Raw genomic sequence first — 16,299 nt, 5'->3', positions numbered from 1 at the left:
TGTGCGTGTTAGTCTAATCTCGAAACTGACGTGGTTTTAGAGGAGACTAAACCAGTTTGCAGGATGAAACAAGGCTCCATCATAACCGACACACACACACACACACACACACACACACACACACACACACACACACACACACACACACACACACACACACAGAATTAGTTGTATGAATTATTATTAATAGGTATGATTCATTTACACTTATTACACCAGATAGGCCTTCAGTACAATACAGGCTACAATATAGGAGTTGCTTAAAGTGCCCAACTAAAACTCTACAAAGAACAGATTATTTGTAATGGATTTTGATCTTGGATCTTGGATTTTCCACCTCAAATACAGTGCAGCAAATATAATTTTTGCTCCTCGTTGTAGTTTCTATCCGCGACATGTTCATGGACATGATCCTATCTCTCCTTCTCAGAGAATTGAAAGGCGTACCCTAATTACTCGCATAGGCCTATTAGTTCGTCTTCAATTAATTAAGTAATCACGTTTGCATACACACACCAAGAGAAAACAATGACAAGTAGTATATTGATTGACGTAGGTGAGGGCAGATTCCAGACTCAGATTTCCACAAAAAGTAGCCTAGACTATTTCATAATATATGTCAACATTATTAGCGTTTTTATTTATTATAGTTTTATCATATTAAAGTTCTGACATTCCCATTAAGTTTTTGTTGGTAATTATAGCACCACAATTATAATGCATCCACCATTAAGTTAAGAGTGCATCTGCTGGGGTATACTAGAAATAAGAGTACTTCCGGTTTCCAAGCAGTTTAAACCGAGTCAGCTAGTAATCAGCTGATCCTGTACGAGACGAGTCGTTACACAGCATTCACGTTCAACCTCGTGCGCAGCTGCGTGTTAAACTCCAAAACCTCAGTTTTAAAGAGTACGGTTTTAAAGCGCAGCAATGCTAACTGACAGAGCAATTGGCCCCCAAGGTTTACCAGGCAATGTTGAATGTGTTAAACTCCAAAACCTCAGTTTTAAAGAGTACGGTTTTAAAGCGCAGCAATGCTAACTGACAGAGCAATTGGCCCCCAAGGTTTACCAGGCAATGTTGAATGTAAGCAAAGCAGCTTGTACGATTTGTTTGGGGCGGGTGAAAGAAGGGTAGTGCGAACCACGCCCATCAAACCCTCGGAGACACATGGGTCCATCCACAGACATGATGTCATTCATGATCCTACGGAGCGAAGATGACGCATACGGGGCTGTACCCCCCCCCCCAACTTAATCTTTTACTTTTTGAGGTTCTATTACACAGTTTGTTTGCAGATGTTACCTAGTGAATGCAAAACCTGAATTATAGGTTTCTTTATTAGAACGAGATGCTTCATAAATGGTGAAAGCATGTTGAGACAACCATATAGTTGGTTGGTTTTTATTTTAAAAGAAGAGCTGTTAGACAGGTTATTTTCTTTGTCTTACATGGTATGTGGGTTTCCATTCATCCCCCCTTTTAAGGGTGGGCAACAATTCCATTGGAAAAGCATGGAAGTTCCACAATGCAGAAATGTCAAAAACAAGTTGCAACTTAGCAAGGAATGTTAAAGACAGTGCAACGTAGACCTCATACAAGGTATTTTAAAACACTGATTAGTGTACATATGGATTTTCTGATCCAGATGTTGTACAACAGGCAACAGTGGTCATATATAAATAAAAAGAGCATCTTCATTTATCAATGCATTTCTTCATATCAGTAACAGTTTACAGAGATACTTTGTTTTGTATAGTAGTGGTTAAGCCCTTAAATAGTCTAAGAGGAGGCCCATTTCAACTGAAAATGTCCCGTCTTGTTTTCTGCAAATGTTCCTCCGTTGCATTCTTTGGTAATAACATATTTAGAGCCCCCTTTGTTGGATTCCAACCCATTTGAAAGGCATCCCCCTGAGTAATACATGCACAAACAATAGGCAATTAGTACTGCCATAATAGCATAATGTATCCATGTGTCTGTCTCCGTCTTATTCAATGGGAAGGCAGCATTGGCATAAGCACAGATCTGATTCTATGCCATCTCAATGCCGTAGGAGTCCATGTCCAAGACCGATCTCTTCTCTGGGCTGAAGTCTCGGTCTCCTCGCTCCACAAACCTCTGCAGGGTACTGTAGAACTGCTCACTCCTGGAGAACGAGTACAGGGTGGAGATCTCTTCCCAAGATTTGTGGTTAGGGAAGGGGAAGGGATCGGGGTCCTTGTTCTCAAAGAAGCTGTGTAGATTCCTGGCAGCTAGCTTGGAGGCGTAATCGCTGGCAAAGACGTCAAACTGCTCCTTCTCCTTCTCGATATAGCCCTTCCAGAACTTGAGCTGCAGGTAGCTCACCTGGGAGCGGCAGTTTTTGTAGCATGTGCCCAGCAAGCCAAAGATGGCCGATATGATGATGATACACCATCCCAGGATCTGCCCGTCGCAGAGGACACAGTGGAAAAATTAGAACACATAATGGCCATAACCACGTGAACATTTCTTGGTACATACAGGCACCAGTCTTCTCTCCTTGCTGTCCTTATTTATGTTTTCATCCATGAAAATATATGCTTGATGAAGTGCAGCGTGTCACAGAGTCCAGTGTGTGTGTTTGCGTGTTGCAACATTAAATGATAACTATTTTGTCACTTGTGTGCCATGCTGTGAATGTGTACACCTTCTGTGTACTGGTGTGTAGTTAATAAAGTCATGTGCTTTGAGTTCTGACTTTGTCTTTGGGTCCTACACATTCAAAACAAAACTGCAACAGTAGTAATAACAAGAGGTTAACATGCCCAAGTTTAACAGGGTATAAGACATCTTTAATAAGAGAAGTGTGAATCAGAATTGTACATTTGATAGTGGGAGTACCTAGACAACCCATTGGTTCACACTGGTGCATAACAAAAAATGACAAGGTAAAAAAAACATTTGTTTAGATGTCCTGATACAACCTTAGGAGGCTGATATCATGAGAAATGAAGGACATTCCTCGGCAAGGAGAGCATCTCTCACCTGTGACTGGGCCCTGAACATGAGCAGAAGTTCTATTCGCTCATCGCTGCTAAGTTTGGAGCGCTCGCACGGCACCCGGGCCAGCTCCTCGCGACATATCAGCGTCTTGTTCTTGCAGAAAAGGTCCACGACTAGGTTCTCGTCCAGGCCACTGACGGCACACTCGTAAAAGGTCCCGTTGAGCAGGGCCACACACAGCCACATTATGGGGGCCACGCAGGCACCGGAAGAGATACTGAGGAACACCCTGAGGCAGTGGAAGCAGTTCCCCCGAGGGCAGAGCTTCATGGGGTTCAGGCAACAGCCTGTGTAGAGCCTCCACATCCGCGAGCTGAAGAACAGGCCCATGACCAGCAGCACCGCGGCTGGGCCCAGCAGGAAGGTCAGCCCGTAGGCAAAGTTCTGTTCGTGGTTGCAGGGACACTGAAAGGAGACCATGGAGAACACTCTCTCGCCGCCGATGGTTAGAAGGGCCATGAAGCTGTAGCCGATGGTGGCCTTCTGGTTCATGAAAAAGCGCAGCACAGTCTGGAAGTTATCCATGGTGGATTGTTTTGGTTTTTTCGTCAAAAAAGATCAACAAAAGTCAAAAGGTTTCCGTTTCATTTAGGACTACAAATTGTCCACACCCTTGCTCTTGCACCGTCTTCCTCGGCTGTGTTGAAGGCAAAATCTCATCTATTGTCCTGTGTGGATCTCTGCCCCTCCCTTTTGCTCTTTTTCTCTTCCTGCCTCACTCCTCCCCTCGTTGCTCTGCCGCTCCAACACATTTTTCCACTCTGCAAATGCTCTCAGAGGAAGTAGTCTGGAGGATTGCTTCACCCGTTCCAAGCCTTCACTCCGACTGCATCTTTACTTCTCCGTTGTCAGTTCCCTTTTGCTTTCACTGTTTTTCCTCTCAGCAAAAAATATCCTTCTTCCCCTCTACTGCTCTCCCAGGTTTACCGGCGTTGCAACACGGTGGTAAGGCCGGCCTATCTGGTTTTCTGAAAGATCTATGTTGACTAGATGACGTCATAAGGAGGGACAACCCTAGAAGTACTTCCAGTTTAAAGTTGTTGCAACCAGACTCATTGAACGCAACAAAGACGAGTCCACACATGAGTAAAGGATAAAGTAAAATATGTATTAGAAATAATATAAAATGTAATCTGTATATCAGTGTATCAGTTGTGAGTGTGGTGCATGGAAGAGTGCAATGTGTGCTGTGGGGGATGTTGTATGGTGTAAAGACAAGATGAAACCAAACATAACACTGAAACAGCACAATCAAAACTATTCACTCACTACTCACACTACAATCAAGAGGCACAAAGACGAAACCAAAAGTCAATCTCCCAGTGTGCGAAGAGAGACAGTATGCATGACTAAAAAGGGTTTGCAATATAAAGCCTGCAGGCTAAACCTTCTGCGGAGCTGATAACCCTCTCCTGCAAAGGTAGGCAAACAACAGGTGAACAAGCAGAGAGCCATTTCCTTATAATGTTAATTTGAAAAGCAGAAGCCAAGCAAAGCAACACAACATCCAGGCTCTTTGCACAATTAAATCAATTAGAAAATAAACGTTACAAAAAACATAGAAAACATAATCAAATAATAAATGGGAGTCTTGGGGCAATTGATAACGTGTTCTGTGAAAAGAAGCATGTATAATCACATGATTATTGTTATTAATAACAAGAACTGGTGGTGAAGCAAAACTGAATTACAAATAAGCTATAGCCCTATTACATTCTCGGCAAGTAAATATTGTAAAATTGGTTTGGAGAAAATACACTTTAATTCATGGTAAGTGCACTACAGGTTGAGTCCCCAAGCTGCCTTTTCTATAACTTTAGTAGCGTACACCGGAACGTGCAAACAGCAGGCAGCACCACAGACATTTCCTGTTTAGTCCGATTTAGTTGCATTTTATGCTTCCTTAATATGCCATGCTTGTTATTCACATCCCCGTTACACCCTGATCCACAAAGCCCAGCACTAAGGGGTTGTCCAAACACGGACCATGTGACCTGATCGACGCGCGGGGGTCAGGATGCTCTACGTACTCGTGCATGGGGCTGTAGAAGTGTTCATTAGGTCTGAACCTGTAAAAGGAGGATATGTTCTGCCAAGCCTTGCTCGGTGGGGTCACCATGTTATCTGGGGGTTGCTGTTGGAAGAAGCTCTTCACGTTTCTGTCCGCAAGTTCTTTGGCGTGCTGGGCAGAGTAGGACTCGAGCAGGTTGCTCTCCTGTTTCCTGTACATCTGCCAAAAATTGAGGTGGTGGAAGCTGACGGGCGAATGACATCGAGCAAAACACATCAGCGCCAGGTTGCACAAAACGATGGAGGCGATGAGCACCCAGCCGATAATCTGAAAGGCATGTCAACGTTTAAACTACAAGGCAGATTTCTAGATGAAACTCAAAGGCATTTCCGATTTTAAGGACAACTTTTGTCTAGGGCTCAATGTTTGAAGTAGGCCTACGTGGACTAAAGTTGATATTTCAGGACTACTTATTTTTTAATAATTCTCTAATGATGAATCTCTGCAATTAAATGATAGGAAACATCCTGTAGGCCTAGTGTTCATATTTAATAGGCCTACCTGCGACTCAGCGCGGATGTTGGCCAGGACACTGTCCGTGACTTTGGACAGGCTTGATCCACCGCAGGGAAAGGTATGCAACTCTTGTCGGCATTTATCCATGGTGTCTCCGTCGCCACATAGATGCTTTTGGAATAACGTTACATTTATCCCCGTCATGGCGCACTCAAAATAACTCCCGTCAAGTAGTGCCACTGCAATCCAGCTGAAAGGTGCGACGGCCGCTGTGGCAGTGATCTGATAGAAGACTATTATGCGGGCCAATAACTTCTTACACTGGCATAATTTTGATTTTTGGAGACATAGTCCTGTCATTAACTTCCAAGTTTTTTGATTTAACAAGTAACCCATTACTAAGAGTGCCAGAGCGGGCACGATGAGGAATATCATGCCATATGCAAAATTCAACTGGCTGCAAGGGCACTTGAACAAATTAGTGGAAAATATCTTTTCACCTCCAGCTGTGAGCAGGGCTATTAAACCACATCCTATGTTGGTTTGTTCTTTGACGAAGTTGAGCGCTCTCTGGAACTTATCCATGCTTCTCTGTGCACAGCCGTCCGTTAGCAGAAACGAAACCGAAATGACCGAAAAGATCGCTGCAAAAAACATTTATAGCTCCCTATTTAAATGATAGGCCAATCATAATCTATCCTTCTCTGTGCACAGCCGTCCGTTAGCTACGGAAGAGGAACACACCCGTGCCCGCGATAAATCACACACAAGCTAAAATCATTAAAATTAATGTGCTTTATTTTTTATCTCGTACTATTGGAGCAAGGATTAGGGCCACACATAAAAAAATCTCAGAATTCTGAGATTAAAGTCAGAACTATAGGCCTTCCTGTAATTTACCCGTAGTTCTGACTCTAAAGTCAGAATTCTGACTTTAAAGGAGACATATTATGGTGTTTTCCCAACAAGTAAACATAGTATTTGAGTTCCAGAAAACATGTTTTTGAAGCTGTTTGCTTGAAATAGCTTTTAGGAAAGAAAATATCGTCTACCGCTATTCCCCTCTGTTTCAGTCCCCACAGAATGCGCTGTTTCTGGTGTCTGTAGCTTTGATGCAAATGAGCTGCTGCCCATTGACCAATGAGCAGTCAGACCGAACCACAGCATGGAGGAGAAGGGATTGTTGCCGTGGAGCTATATATATAATATAATATAACTATAATAATAATAATAATAATAATAATAATAATAATAATAATAATATTATAAACGGGTAGGCCTATTTATATAATCTATCTAATATCACGGCCAAAAGCTGTTAAGGTGTGGAGGAGGTGCGAGCAGGCAGGTAGGACCCAAACGCAGACGGTTTCAGGAAACGGCACTTTATTCAAGCCTAAAGGCTAAGGCACAGGAATCAGGGAACTCGGGAGACAACTCGGAACTCGGGAGACTACAGGGAACTCGGAAGACGACAGGGAACACGGAACACGCAAGACTAACCACCAACACTAACCACAGCAAACCACGATAAACCACAATGACAGCACAAGGAACAAAGGAAAGACGAGGGCTTAAATAACAAACACAACGAGGAACAGCTGAGACACATTAGGGGAGGGAACAGTAATCAACACAGGAGGGAAACACAGGGAGACACCCACACCCTGACAAAAGCTATGTGCGCCTCTGAAGATATTATGAATAATAAAGACTGTCTCTGACGTCTCTGGTACTTCCACAAGTAAAGACTCGTATGGGGATATCTGGTTGCGATGGTTGAGAAGAATTGGGGGGAAGGAACTTTGGCATTGACTCTCCAGTCTCCATGGAGAAGAAAAGGATTGTAGGCCTACTCCGGCAGCCGGACTGCCTCCCAGCTCCGGCGGACGAGCAGATCCGGCTAGGGTAGCTCGGCGGCAGTCCGGCAGCTCAGCTCCGGGAGTACAATCCCTTTTTACTCCATGTCTCCTCCTCCCGACTTCCCTTTGGCGGTAGCTCCGGCGGGGTGAGCTCGGCGCCCACAACAACACCCCAAATCCCAGGAAAATGCTGTTCATAATAAGTCCCCTTTAAATTCTCAGAATTCTGAGAATAAAGTTAGAATATTTTTTTTTTTAAATGAGTCCTCTTCCGCTAACCGTAGTTAGCGGAACAAAACCGAAAGGAACGTTGCAAAAAAGTTGTAGGCTAGTTCCCTATTTAAATTATAGGCCACTCATAAAGTTCCTTTTGACCGATGACTCAGAAGCAGTGTTGTGCAAGTTCACACTTCAAAGCTATAGATCAAGTATGGGTTCAGAACAGTCTGACTAATATGCGCACAGAGAAGGATTCACAAATGTATTCAGTGATTTGTATAAATAAATCCGCACATGCCCGGACCCTTTAATATTGGCCCATTAACCGACCCGTTCCCGAGATAAATCAAACACAAGCTAGAATCATTCAAATTAATGTGCTTTATTTTTATCTCGCACTATTGGAGCATAGGTCCGAGCTAAATTGAGTCATCCGTTCTTGAATCACAAATCCAGCCGTGGAAAATTCTCTCCCTCGCAGCGCTCGATGCCGGGATGGAGAGCACATTCGTGGGGTCCGGACTCCGAACAGTCTCATTAATAATGAATGCACAGAGAAGGATTCACAAATGCATTTTGTGATTTATATAGAAATTACTCTCTTCTCACAAATACAATTCAATGCAAACACAAATATGCTAACATATCAGTGTCAGGTTGCACACAACGATAGAGGCGATGAGCACTCAGCCGATAATCTGAAAGGCTGCATGTCAACGTTTAAACGACAAGGCAGATTTCTAGATCAAACTCAAATGCCTTTCCGATTTTAAAGACATGACAGCTTTTGTCTAGGCGGGTTTCCTATAGGCCTATAGGCAAACGTTCTGCTTCGAAACAACTCAATATGTGAAGTAAGCCTACGTGGACATAAATTGAAATTGCAGGCCTACTTTACTTTTTGCCAAAGAATTCTCTAGGATTCTCAAAATCTCGAAACTTTCCTCACTTTCCTCGAAGTGGAAATCTTCTGGTTTACCAAATGCCATCTTCTGTTCGACGGTCCTTTCACTCGCCAGACGTCTCTCTGGTGTTTCGTCGTCTTCTTCTGCCTCACTGGAGCTGCTTGACATATTAACTCTGTGACTTCTTCCAACTTAAACATCCCATCCTCGTATTTAAAACACTATGTAGTTCTAAACTGTTTAATGTGCAGAAATCCACCATACGATTTCTTCATCTGCTGGTGACCGCCGGTCATTTTCCAGGCCAGCAGGGGGCGCAGTCTGACTTCGGAGCGTCGTCGTTAATATGCAAAGAAGAATCTGTTTAGAGCGGACAGATTTCGGATAGCCGTCCCCCGTATTAAACGTTTGATTGCACATATTGGGTTACCCTATATGTTTCTTGCTGCGCCAGTTGACGTCGATTGGCGGATTATTTCATCCCTCGCACAAATTGAACCACTGTCTTCGTCTTCAGCTGGGGTTGATAGATAGAGATGGCAGAAAGTACAGGTAAGTTCTCCGGCTAACGCTAGCTGGCTAGCGGGCTAGCGCTGTGTTACCGTGAGGTGATCGTGTTGATGTTGTTCGGTTCAGATGTCCGGCACGTATTCACTGTGGAAACCTGTCACGTTTTTGGAATCGTATTTGTTCGTCTGCCAAAATCGTTTAAAGCAAGCGTTCCATTATCTTCTGTAGTATTTAGTACATCGCATGTGGTATTCATCCATTCATGCTGACCTCAGATTCATGCTGATGGAACTCTGGCTGACAGGGGGTCGCCTGCACATCTCGCATGTGTTTAAGGGCTCTACTAATGGATACTGGTCTCTTTCATGTGTATGACAGCAATTTAATATACGACATTTTTATTAAACATTTCTAATTTTCAGAGCAAAACGAGTCCAAGCAGGATGGTTCATTTTCTCCTGGGAATGCAGATCAAGAAAGAGAAATAGCCGCCAGTGCATACGAAGCCTTCACGGTAATTCAGCCACACGTTAAACATCGCACGGTTCAGTCTTTGGTCAAATTGTTGTATGACCTACATTTCTGCACTTCTATTTTGAGTGTCTTTCAACATACACGTTTGCAGGTGTCATTGATCATTGTATGTTGGATGTTGACAGGCTGGAAAGTACGATGAGTCAATCAAGCACCTTACCACTTTGCAAGAGATCAACAAAGAGGATTACAAGATTGCAATGAATAAGGCTATCGCAGAATTCTACAAAAGTGGTCAAACTACTACAGGGACTCTGAAGCAGACACTCATGGCAATGAAAAACCAGGTATAACAATTGTGGGCTACCATAACCATGTAGCCATACAATTTGTATTGAACATATTTCCTGTCATGGTCAAAATTCACCAATGGCTTTCTGTTGTTCTCATTACTATTATCACTGTTGTTGATTACTCCTTTTGCTTTTAACCATAAAGGTTCACACATCAGTGGAAGACATTGATGGCCTGGATGATGTTGAAAATAGTTTGTTGTACCACAATCAAGCCATCATTCACTACCATTTGCGCCAGTACTCAGAGGCCATTTCAATAGGAGAGAAGCTATACCAGTTTCTGGAACCCTTTGGTATGTGATTTCTGTGACAGTCGCATTTCCTACAATGCCAAAATACAACACACCATCATTGCAGTGTTTTGTTTGTTTGCCATTGCTTGATTCTGCCCATGTGTCCTCGTAGAACGCTTTGCTCAGGTGGTTTGCTTTCTTCTGGTGGATTTGTACCTGCTTACATTCCAGCCAGAGAAGGCTCTCCATCTCCTGGCGGTGCTCGACAAACTCGCCTTGCAAGGCAACCAGAAAAATGGAAAAGGAGAGGTTTGTGCTGATAAGATGTGATTTTGTTGTTTTGTGCTGGCTAAGCTATTGTGCTCAAAGTTCCCCTGGTCCTGCTCAAACCGTTCCCATGAGTGCAAGTATGGGTAAAGTTGGGACATCAGAGATATAATATTTAACTAATGAATGGGCTATGGTAGTCATTATTCAGAATATACATACAGACTGCTTGATAATGCATGCATAAACTCAATTCAGACCTATCGGCCTGGGAGAAAAGTATATGATGCAAGACATTCCCTAACTATTGACTCCATTTGTAGAGTTTACTTCTTTGTTCGACCAATTAGTATTCACGTGTAAACAACTAATACATTTGTTAAACTTCAGTTGTGTTGATGTTTATGTCCTCTACTCGGTTTCAGAGCAATAATTCAAACAAGGATGGGGGACACCAGAAGGCCGATCTCATTGCCATGATTGAAGCAGCCAAGTCAAAGATTCACCAGGTATGATTGATTGATGATTCAACGCTAGCAGCTAGACGGAGACTCACCCGTAGGCCTGGAGATGACATCTGATACCAATTTTCCTTTTTTAATTTTCTTGCAGTACAAAGTTCGGGCCTATATCCAGATGAAATCCTCCAAGGCATGTAAAAGGGAGATCAAATCCGTGATGAACACGGCAGGAAATGTAAGTCTGGACATTCTTGTTTTAATCTGCATTTGACATTGTTTGCAGTGAACCATTCAAACAGCAATAGAGGTTTGAAACTGGCCTGCCCGGGTGGAAGCTGTACCTAACAGCAATGCCTTTTTATCAGACATCGTGGTGCAGGATAAAACATGTTATTGGCAATGATGCAAAAACACCACCCACTCCAATGTAAACCACCAGGTTCGCCTTTCCATGTTGGATGAACGTAATGGATGGTTTCAGTATTCTATATTGGCAATAAGTGACCAGTGTGGTTTCCTCTCTCTGCTGCTAGTCTGCACCCTCACTCTTCCTCAAGAGCAACTTTGAGTACCTGAGGGGGAACTACCGCAAGGCAGTGAAGCTGCTCAACAGCTCAAACATAGCGGAGCATCCCGGGCCCATAAAGACAGGTCAGTCCTCTCTCTATCCACCTCATGTGTCGCTTCCTGAAAGAGCCATGACATTTTATTCATGGGTTGTTCTCAGTCTTGCTCGATCATTACGACACCCTAAACGCAGGCCTAAAAAACGTACGCGACTCAAAAATGTGCAGATTACAGCAGCCGTCAAGACGCCTCACTGGAGAGTTTGTGTGTGGGTGTGTGTGGGTTTGTGTGCGTGTGGGGGGGGGGGGGGTTTCTGCAAAAAAAGAGTAATCTTACTTATCATTATTAGTTGAAACTATCGATAATTTCATAGGAAGGCGCTGGTACACTACCCGCTAATCCTTCTGCTTTATTTAAAACAAGCTGAACTCAATCTAAATGACATATGTGAGTTTAGATGGCAACTTCCTTTTCCATTGCCAGATCGAGTTGATTTAATAAACAGTTGAAGAATGGCATGGCCTAAAATGTCAATAAAAATGATAAAAGCCAAGGCTAAATAATAATAATAAAATTATCGTTATTAAGAAATGGGTTTTATGTAGCTATATCTTAAGTGTGTCTATAGCCAGGTTTATAAAGCCAGTGCTGCCCCAGTTTTCAAGGAATCCGTGTTAAAACTAGGCATTTCTAGCCCAGCCACTGTAAATATCGGTCTTAAAATACCTGATCAGTGCATCCCGAGTGGTTTTAATTTTCATCATTCTGAAACGACTCCAATCCACACGTAAGCCGCTCTCAATCCTGGGATGACCCGCGTGATAACCGACTCGTCTTCCCGCAGGAGAATGTGTGAGATGTATGTTCTGGAACAACCTGGGCTGCATACACTTTGCCATGGGGAAACACAACCTGGGTATCTTCTATTTCAAGAAGGCACTGCAGGAGAACGACCACACGTGCGCACAGCTCGGCGACGGCGGCAGTGGGCAATGTGAGTGTCCCCTTTGCCACAACTATGCCTGCAACAAAAACATGTCAATGTGTCTGTGTAACCCCGTTGTGTACGTAGTCACTGAACTATGATGGCGTTGCCCTAATGCTGATTTTCTCATTTTAGCTAAGAAGTTTGCCGGCATCCCCATGTGCGCTCTGCTAGCGAACAAGCGCTACGAGCTGCTGTATAACTGTGGGATTCAGCTGCTGCACATCGGCAGACCTCTGGCGGCGTTTGAGTGCCTGATGGAGGCGGTGCAGGTCTACCACTCCAACCCCAGACTATGGCTGAGGTTGGCAGAGTGCTGCATCGCTGCAAATAAAGGGGTAGGAATGAGTCAACAGAACTGGTATCAGCCTAACCTAAAGTCGTTCCTCTGGCAGTGGTTTTGACCCATAAGATATTTTCCTAGCACAAATATTTACCCTATTTGCAACGTCCAGCCTGCTATTATCAATCTACTTCCAGGTTAAATGACATATTTTATATATTTGCAATTTCTTAGAGTGATTCTCTCAAAGGATTTGAGGTCTAACATGTAAAATGGACCAATATTAAGTTGTATTAAATATTTAAAAAAAATGTCTGTTATGTTACGGTCTTTCAAATCATGTTTAAGTCTATATTATTCGACATGTGTTTGAACAGGGCTCGGAGCAAGAGAGCAAGGGGTTACCCTGCAAGAAGGGTATAGTTCAATCTATTGTTGGACAGGGCTACCATCGAAAAATAGTCCTGGCATCACAGCCCACTCAAAACACCATCTACAGGTCAGTGTTCTCTCTGTGTATGAGTCAATCACTTGTTATTTTAACTTCCCTGATCACTCTTCTATTCCCCTTCATATGTTATGTTTGGCCATCAGGGGGCAGTGCCATCACACTTCCCTCCCAAGCGACTCTATTCACTGCACTCATGAAGTTACTCCAGTGAAATGGGTTGTTCTCTCTGTTGTTACTCCGCAGTGAGGGCCAGTCGTCCGCCATCCCCGTAGCCAGTATGGAGTTTGCAGCCATCTGCCTGCGGAACGCCCTGCTGCTCCTCCCCGAGAGCCCGCCGCAGGAGAGCAAGGCCGAGAACGGCTCCAAGAACTCCAGCCAATCAGGGAGCACCGAGAGCGGCAGCGAAAACAGTGACGCCTGCAGGTCAGCCAGATGCATATTGTGCATTCATTAATCACTGGAATGATTCAGCAATCGTAGCAAATCCCTTCCACTCTTGATTTAAATAAGATTAATGTTATACTTTGACGTACATTAAATGCTAGTGAACTAGTTTGCCCTATTATTCTAAGTGTGTGTGTGTGTGTGTGTGTGTGTGTCCAGTGGGAAGGGGCAGGAGGCCGACAAGTTCTTGTCTGCGGCGCCGTCATCCCCTCTTCGAAAACAGGAGGTGGAGAACCTCAGGTGACTGAACATTACATTCTTGCCGTCATTTTAGTCCTGCGTCTTTCATCTTGTCCATGTCACACAAACCAAATCCTTGTTCTATCCAACAATGGTGCAATCGCCATTGCTTTTGTTTTGTACGCCCATCGTCCGATTCAAACGCTCTCAGACAGAAATGGGGTACTTGCTTAGAGTGCTGCGTGTAACCGCTTTAAAACAAATCTCCAGACACTGGCTCCAAAAAACCCCGCCCACAATAGAAAAATGGAGGGACACCACTCAGCAGGTACACAAAATGGAGTATATAACATATAAAATGAGGGGAAACCTCAAAGTATATGAGTTAAGATGGGCCAAGTGGTCAACCTACTATAATTAACTTAATCATAATGCTATATCTGTGATTATCCTACTCGTCTATTTTTTTTTTTTTAATATTTTTTTAAATTATTATTATTATTATTTTTTTTTTGTTTGTTTGTTTATTTTGCTTGTTTGTGTATGTTGCTTTATGTGCGTGTCTAGTTTGTTGTCAATGTAGTTGTTTGTTTTGCTTGTTTGTTTATGTTGCTTTATGTGCGTGTCTAGTTTGTTGTCAATGTTGTTGTTGTGTTTTTTGTCTCATTGTTTCATGTGTACATTTGAATGTACAGACACGTGGTGATTCTAAAAAATAAAGTATTAAAAAAAGAAATGGGGTATTATGCAAGTCGCTGGAGATTTAGCTTCCCTGAGACTCGTGTCTATCGTAACCACTTGGCTAAGCAGGGTTTGTAACATTTCTGCTCCCCCTCCCCCCAGGTGTTGCATCCTGGCATGCAGTGCCTATGTGGGGTTGGCGTTGGGAGACAACCTCATGGCCCTCACCCACGCTGAGAAGCTCCTCCACCAGGCCAAGGTGTCTGGGTCCCTCAAGTAAGCAGTGCTCTAAAACTGAAACCGCATCAACCTGCCGTATGAAATGCATCCCCGACCGAGGCTCACGTCGGCGTTCACTCCGTGGCTCCCCTCCTAGGTTCCTGGGTCACCTGTATGCCGCCGAGGCGCTCATCGCCCTGGACCGGATCTCTGACGCCATCGGCCACCTCAACCCCGAGAACGTCACGGACGTCTCGCTAGGGGTTCTGACCAGCGAGCAGGACCAAGGTCAGCCCTGACATCCACCCCCCCCCCCCCATACACACACACACCATTCTCTGAAAGAACACTGTCTTCTGTTGGTGTTTTAATTCTCAACACTCAACACCGTCTCTTTCCCTTCACAGGATCGGACAAAGGGGACGAGCCCGTGGAGTCGTGTGAGTGGACCTCCCTCTACACGTCATCCGCATCCGTTTTCACCCTCTTATTTTCAGATGAACTAATAATTGTGTGATTGTTCCGCAGCAGCCAAACAGACGCCGCTGTGCTACCCGAGCAGCGTGACAGCGGCGCGGGCCATGATGCTCTTCAACCTGGGCAGCGCCTACTGTCTGAGGAGCGAGTACGACAAGGCGCGCAAGTGCCTTCACCAGGTACGAACGGAGAGATGCTGGTTTGGCTTCAGGGGTATGACCGGCGCCAGCATCCTGGCAAATCCCAACTCTGATTCATGCTTTGTTTGTGTTTCTTTTCCCCCCACCTCCAAGGCGGCATTGATGGTGAACACAAAGGAAATTCCCCCAGAAGCCATCCTCCTGGGAGTATACTTAGAGCTGCAGAATGGTGAGAGTCCCCTAAATCCGCAGATCTCCACCCTCCACCGGACACACGTTTTAACGGCGCTCAAGTGGTTTTCTTTGGTTATGTCGTTGTTTCTTGACCCCTCCGTCCGTCCAATCAGGGAACACCCAGCTGGCGCTGCAGATCATCAAGAGGAACCAGCTCCTGCCAGCCACGCTGCAGACGGCCTCCCCAGACACACGGAAGAAGCCGGCCCAAATGTTCCAGTCTTCCCAGCCGGTCCAGCCCATCCAGGCCCCCCCTTCCTCCAGCACCTCCTCTTCCTCCTCCTCCTCCTTCACACAAGTGCAACGCAAATAAACCCCATCCCCCATCCACTCCTGTCTGCTGCTCCGCAAGACAAACTGACAAACCACCCATGTCGCCCAGTGTGCCCCCCCACCCAATTTATTGAAATATTATTTATAATGCTGCGTCACTCTCAGCATCAACAGCCATATAACCCCGCCCATAGGCCCCTTCTAGTGTGTCACGCTACAGGCTGGTGGTGGTGAGTTGATGGTGGACTTTAACCCTATGATTCCGCACGGAATTAAGAATTGGGAAGGGGAAAACAGTCTTTTAATACCAGCTCTTGACTTTTTACTTTCCACTTGGTGTCTGAGGCATTTGTTAATATAATGTACATTGTCTGACTCTGCTTTGTGGCGAAGTAAAATATGGGAAAAAAATAAATTTTATTTACATTAGTTGTGTTCTGCTTACATTTGTTTTCCTTGTCAGGTCTGTTTTTGATCAAAATGTATATAGATATATAACCTCATGGAAATCATGGTGTAATTTG

At 44.3% G+C, this 16,299-nt stretch overlaps 3 protein-coding genes across 5 annotated transcripts; 1 reads left to right on the top strand and 2 right to left on the bottom strand.

Moving 5' to 3' along the window:
• Positions 1-1,388: 1,388 nt before the first annotated feature.
• On the bottom strand, positions 1,389-3,984 carry LOC132467680 (calcium homeostasis modulator protein 5-like). The gene is made up of 2 exons (XM_060065160.1): positions 3,010-3,984; positions 1,389-2,427 (listed from the first exon to the last, which is right to left on the bottom strand). The coding sequence occupies exons 1-2, from the start codon at positions 3,550-3,552 to the stop codon at positions 2,035-2,037; spliced, it is 936 nt and encodes a 311-aa protein (XP_059921143.1). The 5' UTR covers positions 3,553-3,984; the 3' UTR covers positions 1,389-2,034.
• Positions 3,985-4,114: 130 nt separating this feature from the next.
• calhm6 (calcium homeostasis modulator family member 6) lies at positions 4,115-6,329 on the bottom strand. 2 transcript variants are annotated; one of them, XM_060065158.1, is made up of 3 exons: positions 6,055-6,325; positions 5,600-5,725; positions 4,115-5,365 (listed from the first exon to the last, which is right to left on the bottom strand). In XM_060065158.1, the coding sequence occupies exons 2-3, from the start codon at positions 5,699-5,701 to the stop codon at positions 4,952-4,954; spliced, it is 516 nt and encodes a 171-aa protein (XP_059921141.1). In that variant the 5' UTR covers positions 5,702-5,725; positions 6,055-6,325; the 3' UTR covers positions 4,115-4,951. The 2 variants fall into 2 exon arrangements, with proteins under 2 accessions (XP_059921141.1, XP_059921140.1); XM_060065157.1 differs by having other exon boundaries at positions 5,600-6,329.
• A 2,516-nt stretch (positions 6,330-8,845) lies between these two features.
• cnot10 (CCR4-NOT transcription complex, subunit 10) lies at positions 8,846-16,204 on the top strand. Of its 2 annotated transcripts, none has more exons than XM_060065152.1 (19): positions 8,846-9,092; positions 9,473-9,564; positions 9,710-9,871; positions 10,023-10,173; positions 10,286-10,422; positions 10,806-10,889; positions 10,993-11,076; positions 11,375-11,492; positions 12,253-12,402; positions 12,529-12,731; positions 13,054-13,175; positions 13,371-13,550; positions 13,731-13,811; positions 14,595-14,708; positions 14,809-14,939; positions 15,059-15,091; positions 15,180-15,307; positions 15,422-15,497; positions 15,616-16,204. In XM_060065152.1, the coding sequence occupies exons 1-19, from the start codon at positions 9,077-9,079 to the stop codon at positions 15,813-15,815; spliced, it is 2,262 nt and encodes a 753-aa protein (XP_059921135.1). In that variant the 5' UTR covers positions 8,846-9,076; the 3' UTR covers positions 15,816-16,204. The 2 variants fall into 2 exon arrangements, with proteins under 2 accessions (XP_059921135.1, XP_059921136.1); XM_060065153.1 differs by having other exon boundaries at positions 8,874-9,092; positions 15,183-15,307.
• The last annotated feature ends 95 nt before the right edge of the window (positions 16,205-16,299 follow it).

This window comes from Gadus macrocephalus, chromosome 11 (assembly GCF_031168955.1).
Source record: "Gadus macrocephalus chromosome 11, ASM3116895v1".
Lineage (NCBI taxonomy): Eukaryota > Metazoa > Chordata > Actinopteri > Gadiformes > Gadidae > Gadus > Gadus macrocephalus.
Note: the sequence above shows the minus strand (reverse complement) of the source record. Positions and strands in the feature narration are given on the sequence as shown.

Bases quoted from the DNA above. Each gene is read 5' to 3' on its own strand.
- LOC132467680 (XM_060065160.1), bottom strand. From the start codon at position 3,552: ATGGATAACTTCCAGACTGTGCTGCGCTTTTTCATGAACCAGAAGGCC. The intron at 2,428-3,009 runs GTGAGAGATGCT...TGCGACGGGCAG, and splicing joins TGTTCAGGGCCCAGTCACAG to ATCCTGGGATGGTGTATCAT.
- calhm6 (XM_060065157.1), bottom strand. From the start codon at position 6,211: ATGTTTTTTGCAGCGATCTTTTCGGTCATTTCGGTTTCGTTTCTGCTA. The intron at 5,366-5,599 runs GTAGGCCTATTA...CATGCCTTTCAG, and splicing joins ACATCCGCGCTGAGTCGCAG to ATTATCGGCTGGGTGCTCAT.
- cnot10 (XM_060065152.1), top strand. The intron at 12,732-13,053 runs GTAGGAATGAGT...GTGTTTGAACAG, and splicing joins GCATCGCTGCAAATAAAGGG to GGCTCGGAGCAAGAGAGCAA. The intron at 13,812-14,594 runs GTGACTGAACAT...CCCTCCCCCCAG, and splicing joins CAGGAGGTGGAGAACCTCAG to GTGTTGCATCCTGGCATGCA.